General features: G+C 42.2%; 1 protein-coding gene across 1 annotated transcript in view; it reads right to left on the bottom strand.

Moving 5' to 3' along the window:
* Positions 1-3,661: 3,661 nt before the first annotated feature.
* Positions 3,662-24,127, bottom strand: part of GNA12 (G protein subunit alpha 12) — a 41,777-nt gene continuing 21,311 nt past the window's right edge. The window contains exons 3-4 of the mRNA XM_050317849.1: positions 11,879-11,929; positions 3,662-10,859 (exon numbers count right to left, since the gene is read on the bottom strand). Of these exons, the coding sequence (XP_050173806.1) occupies positions 10,290-10,859; positions 11,879-11,929 (621 nt within the window). The 3' untranslated portion in view covers positions 3,662-10,289. The remainder of the gene's footprint in view (positions 10,860-11,878; positions 11,930-24,127) is intronic.

Below are 24,127 nucleotides of genomic sequence, written 5' to 3'. Positions count from 1 at the left end.
CCACGCACAAACCCTGCAGTGCAGTTCTGGAGCGGGAAGGCAAGAGGATCAGTGGGAGACATCTGAGAAACGCTCGAGATTTACACAAGCAGGTGAGGGGAAGAGATGATCCCATAATAAATTCAGCTGGATTCCGGAAACACAAGCACTTCACATCCGCATGATTCATGCAGCGAGAGAAAGGGAGTTTGGCTTCGGGGCCGATGACGGCAATTCCTGGAAGCATTTTTCCAGGCTGAGCCTGGACGGGCGCAGGCGCGGGGCCGCAGCTGCCGCCCTCTCCTGGCAGCCGCAAAGGTGATGGGCTTCTCATCCAAGACATTCTTCCCAGAAAGAAAGAAAGAAACTTTCCAAACAAACCCTGCTTGAATTACAAACCCATGCGCTGCCCCCGCACTTGCTCGGTTGTTGCCTTGACAGATTTACTATTTTAAGCACGAGATTGCTTTCTGTTCAGCCTCGCTTGCTCTTACTCGATTCTGTACTGAGTTATTAGGCTGAACTTTAGAAACTTTCCAGAAAGAGGCCGTAAACTCATGATGACAGCCCTGCCTAAGGGAAAGGGGCAGCTTTCTATGATAAAAGTCCAAAGACAAAGAGGACAGGGGTGGCACAGAAACAAATGACCTGCTGGTAGAAGTTACAGGTGGGAAACTTCCTTGTGACACTTCACTTACAGACTCACCTGAGTGCTGCTGTGAGAGCAGGAGTTCCTGCTCAAGAGCAATAACAGATATTTCTGACACCATCACTGACAGAATCACCACTTACCCACTCAGCTTGTCCAGAAGTGCTCCAGGTAAGAAGCAGATGAGCATGGCAACTCAGAGCTTCACCTGGGCAGCTCAGCAGGATCCACAAGCCAGAGGCAGCTTTGCAGTGAAAGGCAGAAAAGCAGCTAAAAACCCTTTTAAGTCTCAGGCAGCTGGAGCAGAGGAGTTCCTGCAATGTTAACACTGCAGGGTTTGGTCATGCAAAGACATTCCCGTGGACGCAGCTACTGTTCACACCAGCAAAGGTTTCCAGAGGTGCTGCTGTAAATTACAGCACAGGGCCTGTAAGTAGTACTTTGCACCTGGACTACACTACACCAGTATGAGCAAGGACTGGAGGCAACCTGGGTCTCAGAACAATAAAAGGACAGGCCAAGGTTATACAGAAAATGAAGGTTATAACCAAAACTAAAGCTCAAAGGCACGATTCCTACTCTTCTCTGCACATGCCAGAGTTGTAGGGGGGCAGACAACAGCTGACAGAGGACTAAGTAGTAAAACAACTTCAAGATAAGCCCCTAAATAAGATTTCCTGCATTTTAAGCAGCAGGTTTCTGGGGAGATACTTCTACTTGGAAAGCTGTGGGAACAGCAGCACAACTTGCAGTTAATAAGCTGCTGAGTAAGCCGTGGAACTGAAATACAGATGAGATAATTAGGAGTCACTTTAGAAGGTCAAGCTATGGATCAACCATCAGCAGGGAGGAGGGTACAGGGTACTCTATATATATATCAATGCACACCCAGAAGTCACTTGTACGTCAGCAGCCAGGATTGGAGTTGGCTACAAGAGGCTACATCTCCCAGACCACACCATCCTGTGGCTACCTAGAGCATCCTCCACCATCAAAGCAGCTCAGTCACACCCCTTCTGCCCCAAGCTCAAGGAGACTTGTTTTGAAGCAACTTCTGAAGTCTGTAATTCCGAAGAGAGCAGAAAACACAGTCTTTTAATAGCTTTACGAGCTCGTAAAGACAAATATCTTCTCCCAAGAATAAACAGGCAGAACATTCCACTCCTACTCTGAAAACAAGAACTTGCTGTAACTGAAGAGGGGGAATACAACACAACTGTCCACAGGAAAAAACCCCAGCATGTAACCCCTTACTCTTTACCAGTTGGGGGTGAAATTGCCTACAACAGCTTGCAAAGGTGGGAGAGGACAAACCAGCCTCCTGTACCGACTTCATTAGCAGCATCCAGCACTCTGTGACTTAACAGTGGCTGTGACCACCTCCCTCCCCTAAAAATGATACTTTTCACTAAAGTCTGTTTCTGCTGTGCAGAGCTGAGGCTTTAAAGGAAAGCCATTTTTTGTAAAAATCCCTGAACAGTCTTCCTCCCTTAACACCATGCAGCTTCCCAAGATGCCAGCCAGTCTTGGGAAAAGTGGCAAGAAATCTGGTATTAGTAACTTGAGCAAACTTCCTCCCAGGTCTGTACAGGATAATGAGATACCAGGCTGGAGCTAGAAACCACAAGGATTTAATTTCTCTCCTCAAAGAGTTCTAACAAATACTTAAATATTACTATAACCTCTCCCCAAACCTTCCACCTTGTGCACTAAAGCAAAAAATGCAAGCTATACTTTGCATTTTAGAGAAGCCTCTCCCTGGGGAAACAGACATGTTTTCCCTTTTATCTTCTGAGTGCTGGATTATTGAAATTACAGAAGAGATGCTCGATTAAGAGGTAGCTGTCTGGGAAAGAGAATTCCAAGCTAATATATGGAGTTTAGGCTCTCCCTGGGGTACAAACATTCACTGGCACTGTGAGCAAACCTACCTGCAGAACCAACTGCTTCAGCCTCTGCACTCATGGAGCAGCATCTGTGCAAGGAACACCTCCCAGGAATATTCTTGCTCTGAAAAGGGCCAATTTGCTTTCACAGAGCTGACCAAGGAGATCATGTGGAGCTGCTGCTGTTGCTGAGAGCTTTCCAGATTTCCAAGTACGTGATCACACCTGGAAACCTCCTATTAGTGCACCCTGAGTTTGCAATTCATCTGCCCTCACTGTCAGAGGTGCTGAACGCTGACAATACACATAACCTGAAAGTGCTCATCGACTCCAGGGACAAAGAGACAATCATTCCCAAACTACACTTCCAACGATCAGTAAAGAGGACAAACAACACTCCATGAAGGATCCTGAATTGTGCCCCTGCCAGTGGAACTGATCTGGCATTAACAGTTCACACAAGAAACAACTAAGACTTGCCACAGGAGTCTGCCAGATGTGACCTTTTCAAGTACAGGCAAGGAAAGGTGAACAGCATTCCTGAGAACTGGAGCTGGAGTTCTGGCAGCATTAGCTGGCACAGGATGGCACTGCCATGTGACAGGGACACTGGTGACTCTCCGAAGGTCGATGGTTCTGCAGTGCTGCACAAGGCACCAGGGCACACAAGTGAGTTCAGAAGAGAGGACTGGCACTGGGAAAGCAGCAAGTACAGTTCCCATGGCTATTTATTGCCAGATGCTGCACAGCAGAGAGGAATCTCTAACAGGTGCTGCCAACTCCACAGGCTTAATTATCTGCTCTTGCTGAGCTTCAAATACATAAGCAAACTCCAGCTGTGTCTCTCCTCCCACTTCCCATCAGTGCTAATGCCCCAGAATCAGCTCCTGGAACACTACAGAGAATGAGTTACGAGTTTTATACAGGTTAATGTCTCACCAGCCTTAGCTCCTGGATGCAGGAAGAATGACTCAGCCCAGAAGTGGAGAGGTGGAGATACCCAGAGATTGTACACAGAGATTTCACTCCATGACAGCTGTAGTTCCACGCTGTAATTTATTCAAAAAGCATTTCTCTCGCAGAAAATTTTTGAATAAAGCAAAAAAAGGTCACTTCAGACTCTGGTGAAAAGATAAAACCCATAAAGAACAGTATAACAAGTCAAGTTTTAATAGATTTATAAAATTCATATATACAAAACAGTAAACTAAGTCACCAAAGCTATAAAATACACTTTTTACACATCACAATATAATTTTATCTAGTACACAGTTTTCATAAGTTGCAACTATTACAGCAAGTAGCTGCTTCTATCACAGATGCTGTTTTGGTGCTAGAAAGACACTTACGTGAGCAGTCTGGAACTGTGCTTTTACTTCATGCATTTTTCACCTTCTTTTAGTTTGTCACTGTTTTTAAAGTACTTTCCTGTGAATTGTTAAGAAAATTAAGGCTAAACTCAGGCCTTTGTTGCCCAATGCAGTGAACTGGTTTAAAAAAAAGACTGATGTTGCATAGTATGTGTGTTAATGCATAGGCACCAGAGAGCAAGTACATTGCAGAATAGAAGATAACATTACTTGGCTTCCTAAGCTACGTGGTCGTGTCACGAGATAACCTGGTGTTTTGTCAGTTTGCTTTCGTACATATTGGTTCCACAAACGAGACAACTCATCACTAGGGCAAGAAACACTAGCCATGTTCAGCACAGCCTCCAGAAATACTTTTGAATGTGTATCAACAGCTCAAGCTCACTCCACGTTCCAGGGAACACAAGCTGTTCACTGGAGGGGCGCTCGTTATCCTACGGAGAGTTAATGGCTTCAATGCAAACGGGAGTTCGAACACACATTTCCAAACCTTAGTCCACCAACCACCTTTCCAAGTCTTGTGAGCTCCCAACAGAGCATTTCTCTTCCACATCCCCCTTCTCCCTTCTGTCTCCTCTCAGCCTTTGTGCCCAACCACCTGCACACGAGCTCAGCACAAGAGATTGACGGGAAGCATCGGCAGAGAATCTGTGCTACTCCAAACCTGTCACTTCCCTCAAAAGATGCTCTCTACTTTTGCTCTCCATCACATGTAGTTTTTATTCAAATAACGGAAACAGCCTCTTACCCAGGTCTCTTACCTTCTCATGCTCTGGTATCTTGAAGAAAGTTTAAGAAGCTGTCAGGAAGGAGTAAGATGCACTGTCTGGCCAGAGATCTGCATAGTGTATTTTAGTAAAAATTGAGTTTTAGCACCCAGTTATGAACAGATGAAGAGATATTTGCAATGGCAGGGCCAGCCTTGCCAGCCTGCTGTTCTTAATTCACAGCCAATAGCTCTCTGGAGTCACTCAAAGCTTTCGGGTCAGTGCAGATGGCATTTCACTTCAGTACAGTCAGTCTTCAAGCACCATCAGCTTTTGGGATCTGTTTAGAAACTAGCTCCCCTCTCCTGCTCCCTTCCAACATACTTTGGCTTTTTTTACCAGAATGCCCACCTTGGAAGTCAGTGCTGCTCTTTTTTCCCCCCCCTCTGACTGAGTATTTTCACACCAGACAGAAGAGACGACCGTCAGACAAATGCCAAGAGCTGGGCTGTGATACAGTTCCTCAAGCCAGGCACAGAACCACTAGCACTGACAATCTAGTACCTCCACACTCCCCACCCCATAAGAAAACAAGCATAGACACACAGACAAACTTCAACACCGCTTTCCAAATGCCATTAGAAAGATAAAAACGTCAAGAATCGCGCTGAACTGCCCAACCACCAAGATGAGCACAGGGCCAGCATCACCTGGTAGCACAGCAGCAGTTTCAGCTTCAAATGTCCTGGCTTTACTCATTTCCATCTATGTAAAAAAAGGTTAGTGTTAAAACAAAGAAGTGCCCACTTCACAGCACAAAGCAGAGATCACTCCAGCTAATTACAAAACAGGTATTATTAAAAAGCACTAGGTTTTGTATTGTCTTACCAATTATTCCTCACTAGGCTAGACAGTCGTCGTCTAGAACTGAGTGGAGTCAGTATTAACCCAGGCCAAGTCTGGCCCAGACCATGCCAGTCTTCCTGATCCATAATGGATGCTCTCTAAAAAACTCTTAAAAGCTCATTTACAAAAGCAGGCACAGATGTTTTATAGTTGCTACTGAAACACCCCACCCACCGCTTTGTGTAACAGAATTGGAGTATGAGGTAAAGAGTTGGCAGTGCTATATTAAACCCCTGACTACACCACGCAATTTTGTACTAGAAAAAGGATAGAGAAAAGAGGCTACAACTAAACTTACAGTTCTTGTCATGAGAGATCAGGGTTTGGCCGACAAGACAAACTGCACTGTGTGGAGGTGTTGTTGCATATCATGCTTGTCTCTCAAGCTGGTGTGCATCAAATCATCCATCAATCCAGCAGATACTCCTGAAAATTTGATGACACGAACCAAGCTAAGTCAGGTGTCAAAACCCACTGCTTGAAAATCAGAGGGGCCTTTCACAGAAATCCTGTAGGTCCATGCAGCAGAACTACTTTTTTTTTTCCCAGAAGTAAAGAGGTACATGCAGAGGAAAGACTCCAAAACATAAGTTAAAATATAGTTAATACAAAGACATCCATCTAAAGGCAGCAGAGGACTTGTTCTCTAAGATGCTGTTCTATGGCAGCTGTGGCTCACTAAAGAAAGCTGCTGTTTTTTCAGTGGTTCTGTGTCTATTCCTTTAATTTCTTCAATTCCATAATTCTTTGCAGGTCACAGTAACCAGGATGGGTGAATACCTGGGGGGTGAGGGGACACATGGACAGGATGGGACACACTTTTCAAATGCACTGTTTTTCACACCATATTTTAGCTCTCCTGGTCGAATTCCATTTGTGTCCGCAGTGCCATATACAAGTGAGCTCTTCCTACTCCATCTCCCTACAGTTCCTTTGCTATTAGATTCTCCACTCTGCCTGCCTGGCTGAGGTTCAGGCTTCAGCTGCCTCAGAAAGCCTGGAAATGGTCATCTGCAGGAGCTCCTTCACACTTGTAACATGCCTAGTTCTAAGTTTTACACAGCAATAATTGAAAAAATAATATACATCATCAGGTAAATAAGTCAAATAATCCATGCTGCCATATTTAGTAAGATCAATTCTTTGTATCAAACTGAAAGAATCTCTGACTTGTAGAATGTGGCCAGTAACTTCAATTCCATAACCAATATTAATTAATTTTAGACATTAAGAACCACTTAATTCCTTCGAAGTGACAAGTGCCTATTAAATATGTCACTTCCAGAAAACCATTCTTCCTTTTTAATTCCAATTCCCTGTGTCACCTTGCAGTGCATCCAAGAACTGTTCAGAGAACGACAGCACTGCAGTCTGAAGGAATGGGACTGACTGACACACCTGGTAGCTTCAAGCCTGTTTTGAGGACAACAAACACAAAGTAGTGTTTGATAAATACTCCCACTGAGTTAGTTTTTCTACTTAAACTGCAAGATTATGTAAGTCTCTCCCACAGGCACATGCTGGAAGCACTTCCTCCCTTTGTGCTTAAGAGAGACAACCCGTCTGCAACACTCCATCACTGGCCACTGACCCCGGGGTGGCAGAGGAGGGACAGCAAAAAGCTGCTTTTTTCTTTAAAAAAAAACAACTGCAGTTGTTCAAGGTCTCCATTTGATTATCATCCTGCCTGTGACCCATTTCCTGAGCAGCCAAACTAACAATAAGCCTATAAAGTTAACAAAAAGAGGTGTTCTCTCCAGCTGTGTTTACCTGCAAAGTTCTCCAGGATGTCACTTAAAATAAAGTTTTCTATTTGTTTCTGGTGAAAGGACTAAGGCAACCAACCAAGCCTGTCCCGAGATGTTTGAACAACCTCACCTACCTAAGGTCTGCTTTAGTAATTAACTGATTTACCATAACATGATTTTCTGGCTTTACTATACTACAACTTATCTTGAAAAAACCCAAAACACAAAACCCCTCAGCTGTGGCAAGAAGTGGAGTGTATTTTGCAGAGAAAGCTGACACTTAAAACCATCCCCCACGTCCTTTTTTACTCACGGGCCACCAGCTTGGCAAACTTGAGAAGTGCTTGACTTTTGCAAAAAGAGTTTCCTGATCTTGGGTTCCTGCTGTGATTCATCACCATCCAAATCTGACAGAACACTGAGCCCACAGAGCCAAACTGCTGATTAGCCCCTAACTTAGGCCCATTTCATTAATAAAAAGAAGAAAGGCAACAATGGCCATAAGATGAGCAAACTGGCTCCCTAAAACTGACTTAGTGTGCAAAACTGCCATATTGTAACAAAAAAAAAAAGCTTGAGAGCTCAATATGAGATATCTCATGCTGTTTCTTTTCCAGGTGCAGATTTTAGGTTACTTAAAATAAAAGTTGCATTTTTAGCTCTGTTGAGAGTTTTAAATCCATAAGGTGACTAAGGATACAAAACCATGGATGAGTATCAAGAGAAAAACAGAACAGGAAATTCCATGCTATGCCTCCAGGTAAAACTACAGTAGATTCAGACAAAAAAAAATTGAGGTAATTCTTGAGAAAAAAAAACAGTTGAAAGGGAATGTTTAACTCATTTGAGAAAACAAGCATAATATTAACCCATCTGGAAAATTTAGTGAAAGAATAAAGCTTACAGCAAACTAAGAACTGAAGTCAAGTCAACCTAGAAGTCAGGTCAGCCCACAACTGCCTTCTCTTTCCCAGTGTCTTGTGTGAAGTGAAAACCACTACCAAGAACTCAGAAAACATCTGAAAGCTTTGAAAGCAGCCTTAGCCTTCAGCCAAACAAGTGGGCTTAGAGAAACCAACCTTATGTGATGAGTAAACTTGTCTGCATCACACCGTGTTGGAACATTTACCTTTTCAAATGTAATAATCTTAAGATTTTCCTCACGTCTGACTATTAAGAGTCACAAGATTTTTCTCCTTCAAGGTTAGAAATGAATAAATATTTAAAAAGACAAGTTGGTCCTGGCAAAATAAGACTCGTTGCAAGGAAACTAATTCCTCTTTTAAGTTTGCTCAAATTTAAGTTAGGATTTTCCCATCTGCAACTTTTCAGTTGCTTCTTACCTCAGTACTGTGCCCGTTAACAAGCACTGACACAGCCACAGCTTTTCCACTCTGGAGCCTGCACAAAGAAAGCCAAGGGGCTGCTACATCAGGCAACTACACAAAAATACTGATAGGAACATCTGCAAGCTTCAGAGGGGAAGAAAGATTCCAGATTTTATCCAAATTAACATGAAAGGACAACGGAACGGGACTTTTCTTTGACCGCATTTCCCATGGGATTACCAGCTGAAGTAAAACATTGCTTGTTTTGACATGCCATTACAGGCTCAAAGGGGATAAGAACTCCAGGGAATCTGCTGACTTTTTATGGGTACAAACAGCCCTTCAGGTTTTATTCTGGGATAAAAACTATGACAAAAATTGCACAGTAAAGTATGTTTGAGAGTTACCTAAAGGATAGCACTACAATATCTTCGGTTTGTCCATGTACCCCACTGTAGTAGAAAAGATTCAATGTCTGTACACAAAAAAAGGCACCTGACAGAGATTGAGAGCACAAGGAAATTCGGAGTTCAGATCAACATTATTCACAGCCTCTTTCCATTTTACACACAAACCACTGCCCAAAACTGGCAACTCCAAACTCAGCTGTGCTCAGAGTTACATGTGCATTACTATAGGCTAAAGATCCCATTAAGACACAGATTAAAGGCTAATTTCACAGCAAGGTCTTGCTGTCCAAACACATCAGTGCAGCTGGAAAAGCTGGGATCTCTAGGGTGTTCAGTCTTCCTATAAGGTCAGCTGTTGGGACTAATCAAGCAGCTGCTGTGCTACCAAAACCTTTGCTTTAGAGTTTGATCAACTTTCAGACCTCTGAGTGTAGATGAAGCCCTGTCACACGAGATACTGAACCTTCACACACACTGCCCACGGTGAGAACAGTGCTGGGTTTCCATCCCACTCGAGCACCCACTGTGCAGATACGTGTTGGGTGCTCCAGCACAGGCTGCTTCACCAAGGAAATCAGTATTCCCATGATGGAACAACCTTCACCTATAGTGCAAAATAAACCCTTCTCCATATTAGTGAGGATGTCAACTTCCCATCCCATTCACTCCAACATGAGTTTCCTCACACAGCTTTAGACTTCTGCCCCAGGAGACTCAGGTAAAACCTTCAGACAAGAGCTGTGCATCCACCTCGGTGAGTGGACTGTTGACCCTTGGCAAAGCTGAACACGCACACAAGATCTGGTTATATTCCTAAGGGTTAACAACAGAACTTCCATTAACATTCTCCAATACAGCTGCCAATCTCATTATGTTTAGATTAGTTTGATTGATTCAGCACCTCCAAACTACAAAAAATATTAAAAAAAAGGCAGTTTGTACGACTAGTGTCTCTGAAAAATGAGCGTATTCACTTAAAACAACGTGTCTTCCATACATGGTTTGTCAGAGATTTCTTTTTTTTCTAAGAAGGCAGAAGGTGGTCGTGTTGTTCAGCGTCCCAAAACTGGTACAGAACCTACCATGGCCAGGGTTCAGTAGTGTTTCTAGTCCAAATGATTCAGTAGCTAACATCAACGTGTGACTCCTCCGGCCTATAGCTCCTGTTTGGACTGGCTAGTTTACAGCATTCCTGAGCCAAGGAATTCGCATGGGTCCTACACCGCATGCAGGGGCCGTAAAGAAAGGATAAAAACTTTGATCTAACCCTCCAGCAAAATTGTAACAGAACACCCGCTGCTCTCCTTCACTGCAACATGATATCCTTCAGGTTCTCCTGCAGGATCGTGTCCTTCACGGCGTGGAACACGAAGCGGATGTTCTCCGTGTCTATGGCCGTGGTGAAGTGGTGGAAGAGCGGCTTGGAGCGGTTCCTCCTCTTCCTGTCGAAGCACTGCACCAGGTAACGCTGCACGTCCTCCAGCCTGTGAGGGTCGCCCTTGAAGTCCGAGAAATACTTCTTAATGCTGACAGTCTTTACCTTCTCGACAAGAAGATCCATCTTGTTGAGGAATAGGATAATAGAAACGTTAAAGAAAAGCTTGTTGTTGACTATTGTCTCAAAGATATTCATGGACTCCACGAGTCTGTTTGTGCGCCTGTCTTCCATGAGAACCTGATCGTATTCGCTGGAGGAGACCATGAACAGAATGGAAGTTATTCCATCAAAGCACTGGAACCATTTCTGACGCTGAGATCTCTGTCCACCTACGTCCACCATCTTGAAAGGAATTTTTTTAATGATGAAATCATGCTCTACGATCCCCTTCGTGGCTTTTCTGGCCAGCAAAATATCTTGTTTGCTGGGGAAGTAATTCTGGAAAAGGAAGGAGAGAACTGTCAAAAAAAAGTCCTTCAAAAATGCTGTCCAAGGTCAGAACACTGAAGTGATGGGTACAATCACCAGGAGCCCTGCTTTTTAAATTATCAGGAGAACAATGAATACTGAGCTTTAAAATACTGGATTGTTGGCCATTTAGCTCAACACTGGTGAACATCTAGAAGACCCTGAGACATACAAGAATAAAAATATAGGACTAATCCACTTGTTCACATATTTATGCTTTAAGCCTCTTGTTTTCAGGCTGAAATCTATTTTCTCATGGTCAAATTTTTAGCTAGTGTTATTTGTTATTTCCACTGAGTGTTCATTAAAGCAGATCACCAAGTCATCACTGAAAGGATCTTCTGTTTTTAAAATCTAGTTTTTCACAGTTCATTACCCTTAAAAAGACCATCTTGAAAGCTGTAGTGGAAATACTCCTTCCAGGTTCACACTCCCATGGCCAGCGAGTACAGCAACACATTCTATCTTAAGTTGTGGCCCAACCTACCACTGTAGAGAGATTTGTTCTTCAGCAGCTTCTCACTGTTGCTATTTAGGAAAATCATCTCCCTTCTTTCCCCTCCCAAGTCTCCTGACAGATGTTTCCACTATGGATTTTGAATCCTAGAAGTGCTAGTCATGGTTTTTTTTTATTTTTTTTAAGGCTCTGTTCTGCTACCTTAAGTAGCACCAGCCATCAGAGCATCATGAAAAGTGAATGAGATCCAGAGACTGTGCAGAAGGGCTGATAAAAGAAAATATGTGCATAAATACAACTTCCATGATCTGTTGTCTGTCAAAAAAGATTAAGCAAATACTAAGCTTCAGTTTCAAAAGGCTGGAGTTTAATATTTCCAGAGAAAGAACACTGGAATTATTTAATACATGATTATTAAAAAAACCAAACAACAAAAACTGCCCCCCAAAAAAACAATAATCATTGCACACCCAGACTTCCTTCCACTGTCCCTTTGAGCTCTCTGGTTCAGAAAGGGAAGGTGATGTCTTACCAGCTGTCCGATGCGATCCAGGTTATCCAGGAAGTATTTCACCGATTCACCCTGGGGAAAAGGAGAGAGATGGGAACTAAGCTTGTTTCTGGGACAGCAAATCCAATTGAACTAAGGCCTTTTCACTTTCCAACATGCACAGAGGGCTAACAGAGCAAACATCACAAGTGCAAGCTTGGGCACCATCCCGATACACTTCAGGGGCTGCAACAATACAAGCATTACAGAACCTAATTCACAAACTGCTGATAAGCAAGTGGAGCTGCCATAATATAGTACTAATGTGCAGAAAAGGCAGTATTTCTTCTAAATGCAGTTGTCTGTTAGCTCTAGAGAAATCAAAGTTGAGTAGAGATTTGAATAAATGCTCAAATCTATCCAGTGCATCTTCACAATGAAAAGGAAGTGTTATTAAAGTCAGTTCCTTGACTTAAAAAGAAATAGGGTTTTTATCCCTTGTAAGATGAATGCAGTCAACTGACACTGAGTGGGAGTAAAACGAAACACATTTCTAAGAAACCAATGTATTTTGTTTAAAATTAACAAAGGAACATCCTAGACTGGGTGGCATATCTTCAGAAAAGTGAAAGGTTTAAAAGTCATCCACAATTTGTGATGATTTAAGCTAGACTGGCTTGTCACAAACAAATGAAATAAAGGAATATTCTGAAGGAATTGCTCTTCTACAGACAGCTTCCCTTTTAGGCTCGAGAGTTTAACAATGGATTTGCTCCTCTTGTACAAAGTTTAGCAAGTTATATTGAGAAGAAATAGGCAGCATTTACAGGGAAAATTTATTTTTGTGTGAAAATTTCCTCTTGCCTAAGAGGTTTGTGCAGACTGCTCTGGGCCGAAACTCTCCTTCAAACACTTCCCCTGCATTTCTTCAGATGAAGATCTGTTCAGTGAGAAAGGAGTCTTCATTGTTCAGGACATGTGTCTTGCAGTTGTAGCCATGTCATGAGAATGATAAAATGGGAAAATCCTGCTGCCTTTTAATAATTTTAGGCATCAAAACAAATTCTTTATCACAGCTGTGTCAGCAGTGACCAAACCGACTGTAGGTGCCCTCACCAAGTCACTAATTCAGAATGGAACTTTCTCCAAGTACCGGCTCAGACTCCAAGAGCAATATAAATTCTTAAATTACACCTTCTCCTCGACACCCTGGCCTTGAGGCAGCAGAACAGAATTATTCCCCTGCAGTACAACTGTAAACAGATGGCAAGACAACAGTTCATTGTGAGGAATCAGACTGGAGATCAGAGGATTCAGGGTATCACACAAATACACACTCCCAGCATAAGGCACAGACAAAAAGAAGCTGGAGCTTATTATTTCCTAACATTTAAAACTGGAAGTGTCTTTTCATAAAGGAGAGAGAACAGAGTATTTGCAAAAGACTACCATGTATCAACAAAAGATTTACAGTGGATTGCTAGCAGAACAAATTACCTTTTTTTTTTTGAAGGAGTTGGAGTGGGGGGGCAAGTTTCCAAAGAACAATTGCTCTAAGAGCTTCCTTACAATCATGAATTTTCATAAGGTGAAAGTAATTTCCTGTATTTTTTGGCACTCTGTGGATCAGAAGAGATATCACAGACTGCATGAATAAGAGAAAAGGGCTTCCTGTACAGCATTAGTCATGTTTGGGAGATGGGAGAGCCCAAAAATAAAAGATCACTGAAGCCACAAAAAAAACCCCCATCTCTCTCTATTGTGCTCTGTCCCACACAATGCCTTTAGATGTGCAAAAATACTGCAAAGGGGCCATCTCTGATACGGCTTCTTCCTATTTTCCAGCAGGAACCCAGTTGCTTTAAGAGGCCTTGCTGTCCATCCACCCTCCCACGCGGAGCAGGAAACAGCTGGATGCCTTAAACTGCTGGGACACACAGGCAGGATCACCTGATTTACAGCTTCTGCCTCCCCTATTTCCCACCCCACACATCAATCACTGGGACATTTTGCACATTTATAGGAAGGTAAGAAAATAAACTAATTAATGAAAAAAAAGAAGCACGTTCATTTGTGCAGGGATTTAGGGAAAGCAGACTTCTCTAGTTTCTTACACAGCTCCTCCTAGAGCTGCAATTAAGCCAAGTTAATTCACTCTGGGAAATTTTAAGCAGTAATTGCAAAACACTTGGAGAGCTGGGTAACCAAGTCAGGTTGCTAGAACAGGTGTGAGCACCATATGCACGGTCTGACAGATCTGAAGGTGTCTGAATATTCTCTTCCAGCACAGAATTCAAAGACATCCAGTACTTAAGTCAAAATATCTGTTTCCAGTCAAAACAACAAACCCCCAACAAGCTCCAGAGGGTCTGAAGTTAAAAAAAGCTCAAAACATTAAAGCACACAAACATGAAGGGAGGAAAAACACCCGCCAAGAAGCTCCCAAAACAATAACAACCCCAAGCCCACTGCACACACTGAAAACCTGCTTTAATGATTCTCTGATTAAGTCCTGAGTTATGGCCTACGGAAGTGTGGATTCAGTTACTGCTCCAAAGGCTTCTGGAATAATCTTGTCCTACATCTTAGCCAGATTCACAGAAAACTGGGACGTTCTGGGAAGTGTGTGGGGCATTTCAGTTCATCCACAGGCTGCACACACAACTGATTCAGCATTAATTGACTTGATGAGTAACTTGTAACATATTTAAATGAGGAAAATATGGAAACTCCAGGTTTTACGACTGTTCTGTGTTAGTATTTTTAATCAGAACCATTATACTAACTGAACATTCCTTTCTATTCAAATTTTTCCTTGTCATCCAGGGAAAACAGACAGCAGTATTAATCAGATCTAGAAGGCAAGTTTATTTAGCTTTATATCAAGGTGCACTTGCAAGCAGTTTTGAATTCCAGTGATAAATTATTATTTATGCAAAGCTGTCTCATGCTTCGGGTATTACAAACCCATACAAATGTCTGTGGATATTTATATGTATGCATATAAAAATACACACCCACAAAGAGTTTATAAATCAAAGTAGATTTTCCATTCAAGGCAAATTATTATCAAAATGAAATATCAGCTGCCCATCTCATGTTCAATTACTGTTTTCTCTTGAAGACACTGACCACAGAGAAGCTTGTTTGGCTCTTTTGGGGCAAATTCTTAGTGTTCCTCCAATATGTGTCTGACCATTCAGCTGCATTCAAAGCTGGCTTAGCACTTCAAATGCTCTCCTTCTCCAGATCTTAGCTAGTTATTTCTGGTTCACCAGCAGGACTTCCTATAAAAGTGGCAGCAAATATTTGCAATTGATTCATCAGATACTAAAAATATCTTCAGGCAGATTGATGACTCCAATTTCAGTATTTTAACGGTTCTAGTGAAAAAAGAAGAGATTTTTAAACTCGCCATCTATTTTAAGCCACGTTTGCAAGTAGCAAAATAGAAAGGAAAGCCAAAGTTATTTATATTATATGTATATTTATACACTATATGTGTTTATACTGCATGTAAATACCTAAATATAATCACTTTGTGGTGTTTTCACTCAAAAAAAAACAAACAAAAAAGGTCCAGGTCAGATCTTTTATGGGCTGGTGTTGGGAGAAAAACTGTGGCAGCTCAAGAAACTTCCTTAGATCAACGACGTTCATAGAAGGTTGTTGAGTTTTTCAGAAATTGATAAAACCCAAAACTTTTTGTATTTCCCTGTGAGTATACTATTTCCTTTAAAAAATATTCCAACAATATTCATAAATAATGTTAAAATCTTAAAGACTATTAATTTCAACCATCACAGTACTCAGATAGGAAGCCCCATCACGTCACAGTCCCAGCAGAGCCTGCCAGTGAAGCACACGTGCACTGACATGTCTTATTTAATTCATTTTGAACTAACAGTCCATTAGTATTTTCACATCTGAAAGTTTTAACAGCAAAACCTGAGATGACCATCACGTATGTGGCTGTTGACACAAACCAGCTACCTGGGTTGGGGTTTTTTTTTAATCCTCCTTGATTATAAATCAACATGTCCAAGTGTTGTCCTGCATGGGACAATGGTTGGGAAGGGAAGAGCGAAACCCTGAGTTATGAATTTTCCATAATTCAGACAGTCCTTCTGAGTGCACCAGAGAACAGACCATTAGTCCTCAACTTCTTCTCCCCACACAAGAGTTACCACAAAGGCCTGGCTGACTCATCCTCCCAGTGCTAATCTCCCCCTCTGCACTACATATCCTCTGAGTAACAGTTTTGCCAAGCGGGACCAAGAGAAGGAATAAGAGATGCTGTTCCCATTGTTCAGTAGGATGAGTCACTGCACATCTGGGAACTGGGGGAATCAAGAAACACAAACAGAAGGCCTGAAATGAGCCCACAAGTTCCACGATGCAGCATCACTGCTGGATATTTTTTTTTTCCCCAATTATTATTTTTTTAACTGCCCTATCTGCAGTATGAAGTTTGGTGAAGCCAGAGAAAATAGTACAATTTGTTTAAAAACTGACTGGTCGAGGAGAAAGGGAGGAAAGCTAAAATGTAAACATATATTCCTGCTTCCTGAAATAGTCCTCTGAAACTCTTTTTATACGCTAGATTATTTTGACCATGGCATTCCCAAGGGGCAAAAGCCATGAAATTAAGGAATTTTTAATCTATATATTTTGTACTATGTGAATGCCATCTTAACATCAGCTCCAAACAAGTCACCATGAAAATAACTAATTGAATTCAACATCCCAGTCCCTTCAGGCTACGTTGGGAGCACATAGGAAATCTCTACACAGAAATATTATAACTAATCTGGCATCACTTCCTTTGCCATTGATACCCTCATTTTGGGCAGGGTTCCCAAGCAGTATTCATTTCATGAAAATAAATGCACAACAGATCATATGCAGATTACTTTAAAATACCCACAGAAACTCAGTAATAAGAAATGTTCTGCAAGGCCAGAATTTATCAACTTCTCACTCAGCCAGTTATTCAAAGTGACTCTTGGTCAGACCATAAAGGGCAGTGAAACATCCCAGTGTTCAGTCCCCTGAAATACTGGCTCATTTCAAACTTCTCCTTCTGAAAAGCAGTTCCTCTGAATTCTGCTCTGAACTAGAAGACTTGAAAGGGGACCCTGTGTTCCAAATTGGCTTTTTTCCTTTCCTTGTCCCAAGGCCTTTTTGACATAATATTAATTTAGCCCTTCCTGATCATTCTGTCTCTGGCTGCTAAATTTAGAGTGCACAATTTAAGGTAGACCTGTCAGTCTTAGCTTGTTTCAGATGATGAATTAAACCACACACAGGAAGGAAATGTTACACTTCAAGGAAGCATAAGATACAAATCCAACAGGATTCCCACAAATACCACAAAACACCCAGAAAAAGAGATATTTTAAGTAATTGCCACAAACTGCAGCTGAATCTGCCAGGTGAGAGAACTGTCACTGTTGGTAACCCACCCTCTGCTCAGGAGCTCTAAAACATTCAGCAGCAGGGCTGAGAAACACAGAGGAAATCCAGAAGGCCATTTGGGAATCTCCCAGCCTGTAAATTCTGAGATCTCAGACACACAAATAGAATGGACTTAAAGCACTGACAGGTAATTTCACCCAGAGCTGGCCTTTATATAGGGTACCATTCCATTAGGGCTGCCAGAGACACAGACAGACAGAATGCAAACTTGCAACCAAAACCTTTGTTTTTCAAACATCAAGACCTCATTTTTTCCAGGTTTCCTGGGATGTCAATCATCTGTTGATTGTAAGAAGTCTGAGTGTTACTATTTCAGATGTTTTATAAAAAAGCAAGAGGCCCAAGGGAAGAGCAAGGTTACGAGCACAATCGGGATAAAATAACCAGGAGACACGTATTTGATTACGTTGGAGATGTTACATCAGCCAAGTTTTTGGGGACTGAAATTAGAACCCAAAACCTCACCAGAAAAGAGGAAGCACTTTCCTTAGTGAGAACCTACTGGACACAAGAAGCAGGTTTAACATCCTGCCTCCAGAACACACTCATCCTTTGGAAGTGAGCACAGGGACACGGCTCCAGGTTCCACACCCTGCTTCTGTCCAAGGGCTAAAATTCACATGAATTTTAGATTTTTTTGCAACAACATACAAACAACTCCCCCTTCCCAAACCAGCAGGCTCCTTCAACAGATTACTTCTAAACCTGCACTTCTTTTCAGCCTCACTGTTAGCAGGGCATGGATTTCCTACAGCCAAAAGCTGTTCTCTTCTCTGTGACGGGTGATGAATTAAGTATTATCTTCCGAGGAGGTGAGCAAGTCTGGGCTTGTTCAGAATTCCCTCCAAGGATGCTGAAGTAACCTAAATTGCCCCAAAAAGCTGATGCCCATTACACCATAGTTCTGTTCTACATCCTGTCTGGGCACTGAAATTTATTGACACAAGACAAACATTAATTTTTCATTCAATCACCAGCTCCAAGGCAGACACCAACCACTTCTCCATATTTAGGCTGTACAGAATTTTAACTATCAAATCTCTGCAGTGTTATTTAACTTCCTCCTTAACAACACACTGAGCTCCTGGCTCTGATCCAGTAACTCCAGGGCTTATCCAAGTTGCTGCTATCTGTACCCTACCAACACACCAACTACAAAAAAGTACCATATGGTTCCAAACTTCTAAAAATTACCTCTTCTTTCCACTGCCTAGTTGTACAGTGGAGGCATCAGATGTTAAAGTCTCAAAACATTTTAAAATTTCATTATTTGTCAGCTCAGTACAAATGGACAATGGAAGAACTGGCTTGTACATGTAAAGATGGGTTTTAATAAACTCATTCTACATGACACGTGGCCAATCTGTGTGATTTACAGCCCATGGATAAAAAAAAAATGGGCGATAAATATCTATTTGATTTTCCCTACAAAGTTGAGGCTAATCTGAGCTCCCACATCAGTGCTAAGATTTGTGAATCCCCATGACTGCAATTCTAACCACAGCTAAGAAACACTCCTAAAACAGGAGCAGAGTTCTTGTGCTGAAGGGCAACTCTTAACCCGTGTTAGCCTTTTCCAGCAATCAGGGACAGCAATTCTTTCTCAAAGTGCTGCAAGGGAAAAATGAAGTTACATTTTTTTTTCCTGAAATTCTATGTATTTCTACATCAACAGGATGCAGATGAGATAAATTACTTTTGGTGCTATGTTAACAATTCTGTCCATTTGTCTCAAATATGCACACCAGCAGCAGTGCTTCCAGCAGGAAAGGGATTTTCTGCTAACAGACTAAGGCAGGCTCATCCTTCACTCTAAGCTTCAAGAAACATTAACAAAAAAAATTCCTATTATTTTGATTTTACTCCTACTTGTTGTCTTCATCACTGCTGTTCCTGCTTCCCAGATTTGCAATGAGTGGAAGAAAAACAGGTGCAAACAGCAGGGAAAACAGTACTGACCACAAAGAAAACACAAAGATGCAGAGTGCAATGCTAACACCGAGATTCTAGCTTTGAAACAATAAATTTAGAAAAAAATCCTTAACCAGACTTGCAGCTAAGAGTGAAGAAGCAGATGCAACAGGATATGTACCAAATTCACGTGGAAGAATGTGTTTAGACAACAAAGAGTTTGATTTCTGTATCCAACATCAGCAGCGGGCCCGGCTCACACACGCTCATCCTGGCACGAACGGGCGACAGACCTACTCATAAGCATCCCATGAAAGGATTCCTTCCTGTTTCCCTGCCAACTGTCTGAGGGAATACATTGTCTGAGGCTGCTGCCAGAGCCCTTTCATCTCACACACCGGAGGTTCTCCGTGAAGCTGAACGAGCACACGCCAGCCCAGCTTCTCATCCAGCTCCACGCCCCAGCGCGGCGGCTGGAAGAGGCACGGCTGCCACAGCTCCAGCAGAGTCCTGAGCTGAAAAACGCTCCAAGATTCTGGCTAATCACTAGGAAATTATCCCATTTACTCTCACTGGGCAGCTGCCATGCAAAAATGGGCATTTTCAACTAATGCATCAGAATTTAGAAGTGATTGGATGTTTTTACATCACCGGGAATGATGCACAATCCCGTTATTCTGTGTCCCAGCTCTGTGCTTTGCTCCCAGCAGTTCAGTATGCAAACCTGAAACTTGCTTTGTTTACAGAAGACATCTGCAGAACTAGAATAGACACTGACAATAAAAAAGTACCTTCTGAATTAATCCAGTCAGCAGTACTGACTATCTGATCAAGACTAAATCACAAGTTTACCAGCGAGCTTCCCTTCCAGATCTTATCAGATCAAGGGATAGGAAACAAGTATCTTAGATCTTGTGGGCTGAAAAAGCAGCTAACACCAGCCATCCGAGAATGTTGAGCTTGGACTTTTCCATGGCAGGTGGCCAGCTGGAAAACCAAGCAACTTGGATGCACTTACAAAAGGCATAACCTTGAATATCTCACAGAATGATGCTTCCTGCTCCACTTACACACCAAAGGTCTGCGGCGGTGTCCTAATGCTCCACTTGCTATGGAAACACCAGTTCAGACATGTTTTACTGCAATTTGTCCATGGCTGGTGTTAAAAGGTGACTGTGAGGATTGGAAAGTGTCATTTAAGCCTTACATTGCTTTAAAAATTTGTTTTGAACAAGATTTTCTCCTTGTGTCTGAATGTGTTCAACCAAGAGGTTTTTAGATGCAATGCAGATGAAAATTACAGTCCTGCAAGATTCAGAAAGCTGATCAGTAGTGAAAATTAGGTTTTAGGTGGAACTAAGACTGACCTAAAATGCAAGCTAAGTCTTAGTTGCACTCAGGTGTGCTATTTAACAGTTTGATTGCTATAAAATCAAGTGTGTAGAGAATAGAGTGCAGAAAAAAAATTAAATTCCACCTTGCTGACATTACTCTGAATTTGTTCCCCATGCCCATTACCTCAGCACTTGGCAGGCTCAACCACAGAGAACACAAGGCTTGCAAGTCTGAGGGACTCCTCAAGCCAGTTTCCACGTCTGATTTTCAAAATTCATTTGGCCCAGAAACAAAAAAACCTCCTTTTTCCAATAATAGTTTGGTATTTGTTAATTCTAAGAGACTGACCAACTCTGAAGTTTATCAGCTGTTACTGTGCTCGCTTCCCCAGTGACTTTCAAATCAGTGGAAATTCACAGCAGGCACTACCTCACTCTCAGCACTAAGTTACTCAACATCTTGTGTTCCAGACTTGTATTGCCTTCTACCAACCCTGCCCTTTACACACACCTGTAAATCCCCCAGACCACGAGATATCAAGTTGTCTCATGGCACATGTCAAGAACAGGGATTTCATTAGTTCCCAGCTGTACTTTGGGTGCATCATGTGTCAGGTCTAGCAGATGAATAAACCTCAAAGCAACTCTGGTGACCTGAAATAAACCTCAGTTCCCATTCACAATCAAGTTAAGTGTTCACTGTGATCAGCTTTATAGTCATTATCTCAAAACATTTTTTATTTATTCATATGTAATCACATCATATCAACTATTCTAAATATTGTCTCCTCTTCTAAAGATTGTTTTGGCATGAGGAGGGGAAGTTCTTCCAAATTTGCACTTAAACCTTACCACTACTGACACTTCAGTATGAAGGTTTCATGCCCACTTAACTGCTTTTTATTTATTTTCAGAATTGGTTCTCTTTCAGACCTGAAAACAAATCTAAAGATGAAATAAGTGATTTGAAATAAGTGACAGGTTCCATCCTTAAGGCCTCATCCACACACAGAAATTAATCAAGCCCCAGTGGAAAATGAAGTGGGTTTAACAAACTTTTCCAAGCTGCTGAGCAGACTAGCCTATTAAAAAAAAAAAATCCTAATTAAAGCCTCAGTCACATCCTACTGAACTGCAGAGAGGGCAACAGTCCAGCCACGTGCATGGCCAGCTGAACTCCCTGCAACCAGGAATGCTTGTGCTGGAACAGGGGAAAGGGGACAGAAAAGGAGGATAGAGTAGGTGGCTCTTTTGTCTCCCGCCCACATCTGACATCATTACTGATTCAGTGCTGTGCTCTGACCAGACTGAAACTGCACGGATCAAAGTCTTGAATTCAGAGATGGAATTAAATGGAAAAGGGTTCCGTCAATAAACCACTGCTTTTTCAGTTTGAGATTTTACTGAGTTTTCCAAAGTAGAATTAAGCGAATATCAAGGAAAGCAAGTCAAATTAAGAGGCTTTGGGGGTGGGGTGGAGAGCAGACCTTCTAAGGACAAACACCAGCAGTTTGTTCAGGAGTAAAGCCAAGTGAAGCACAAGTCTGCCACAGTCTGACTGCAGGAATCTGTGTTGTATACAGAGGAGACATTTGAAAGGTGTCAATAAATTACTTCTCAGAGCAACATGTTTTCCACTTTCTCAAACAGAAAATCTTGCATGATGTTTCCAAGAAGTTTTCCTGCCCTCCCCCAAATACTCAAGCCAATACTAGAGCAAAACAGGTTTACTCCACAGAGTTGCTTTAGGTACAGCTGCAAAATAATGAGAAAGTGGAGACCACGCTGCCTTCTGCTCTTGGGACAGAAGCCTTCCAAAGCTAGTGCAGGTCCAGAGAAAGGAGAAAGTGAAGTACTGATGTTCTTCTTTGAGAAGAGACCTCAACAACTCTGCTCCTTCCATCAGTGTTCAATCAGTTTGTGGAAGTACAGAGCAGGGAGGCATCTTCTGGAACAGTATCACGTTCAGATGCATCTTAAGTCATTCAATCTATGTTGCACAGCTATCACTGCACATAAACTCAGAAGTCAAAAGCCAAACACTGTGTTTCTTCCCTCCCTCTCCTCACCATGTCCTCCTCCACACTCGATACCTGTGAGACAGAGCCTGGATTCAAACAGTCGGAACATTTCAGATACACAAATAACTTGGAACACAAAAATTTGAGAAACTAATCTTTGAGGTACGGGCATCTTATTTTGGCATGAGGAAAGATTTATGGAGGAAAGGAGACATTGTTTGGAAGAGGGATCAGTGAGACAAAGACATCATTCCTTGGCATGTAGCCAGGTTAACGCTGGCTCGTGTTCACTTGTGATGCCACTTGCTCGTTCCTCCACCAACACCGCAGCACATCATTGCCTCAGCTGTGCTTACAGTCAGTCACAGGGTTGCACTCTGCCTCAGATGAGCTTCCCAATTTACAGCAGGGCTTCCAAGAAAACCAGTTGTGCCAACATGAACAAGAGCACAATGCAAAGCAGAACTCCCCAAACCACCATTTCTGACTGCTCACCGTGATCACTCTGTCCCAGAGCTACAGCCCAAGGGGAGCTGTAAAACACTCCGTGTTTAGGGCAAAGCTGGCTTGTCTGGGAGACAGCAGGAGCAGGGGAAGAAACAGAAGAAAAGTAGGTTAAAGCCAATTACAATCTTTTCAAGAAGTCTTTGCAAAAAGATCAGGAGAGCCAGCAAGGATAAAACATCACCAAGAGCAAGTCACTGCTGCCTAATTATCCCACCTGCATCTTCCTTTTCAGCTTTCTGCCAGGTCCTGTCTTTTAAAGAACATGGGCTCATTGAACAGAAAGCACTGTCACAGGGACAAGAACTACTTCAAATCTCTGTTAAGTATAAAAATACAGAAGATATGCCAATAGGACTTCCTCGTAAAAACAGACCTAGTTTTGTTCATCTGTTCTTGTTACTTGTTCTTGATCCTATGTAGCTTCCTGTAAACTAGGATATTCAGGAAAGCCTGAAAGCATTCATTACCCATTATCCTATTAAATTCAGTGGCCCCTTTGAAAAATCCAAGCCTTAACCTCTTACTGCTTTTTCTCAAGGGAACCTTTTAGAGAAGTTTTAAAGACACTGAAATCACCCTTGCTCGCTGTCCCAATTCTAGGTGGAGAGAGAGCACAAGGTTTGGCACCAATAAAAAGCTGAACTGGTACCAAAAGAAAGCTGAATTACTACAAAGAACATATAAATGAGGTGCAAAAGGCTGACTTGTAAAAGTGGAACTTTCTGAAGTGCATTGTCAGCACTGCTGTTCTGAGCACAGAGAGAGCCACGTCAGGGACACAGACTGAACAAAACCAGTCACCTCTTCTTGTGCAGAGCCTCCTATTTTGGCCTAATTTCCTGAAACCAGCCACAGGCTCAGAAAACTGCTCATACAGCACACAGCAAGCATCAGGAGCTCTCTCTTTTATTTCACACATCTAAGCCAGTCCTTGCTGGATCCTCAAGTAGTGGATGCAGGTTTCACACACCAAAAACTCTGAACACCCCTGTCATGGGAACACAAACATTAAAGTCCCCTTTTCAGCTGTATCTTTGAGA

Source organism: Myiozetetes cayanensis, unplaced genomic scaffold, assembly GCF_022539395.1.
Source record: "Myiozetetes cayanensis isolate MyiCay16 unplaced genomic scaffold, myiCay2020 scf20-37, whole genome shotgun sequence".
Taxonomy (NCBI): Eukaryota; Metazoa; Chordata; class Aves; order Passeriformes; family Tyrannidae; genus Myiozetetes; species Myiozetetes cayanensis.
The sequence above is the reverse complement of the archived record's forward strand: the minus strand, read 5'-3'. Positions and strand labels throughout refer to the sequence as shown.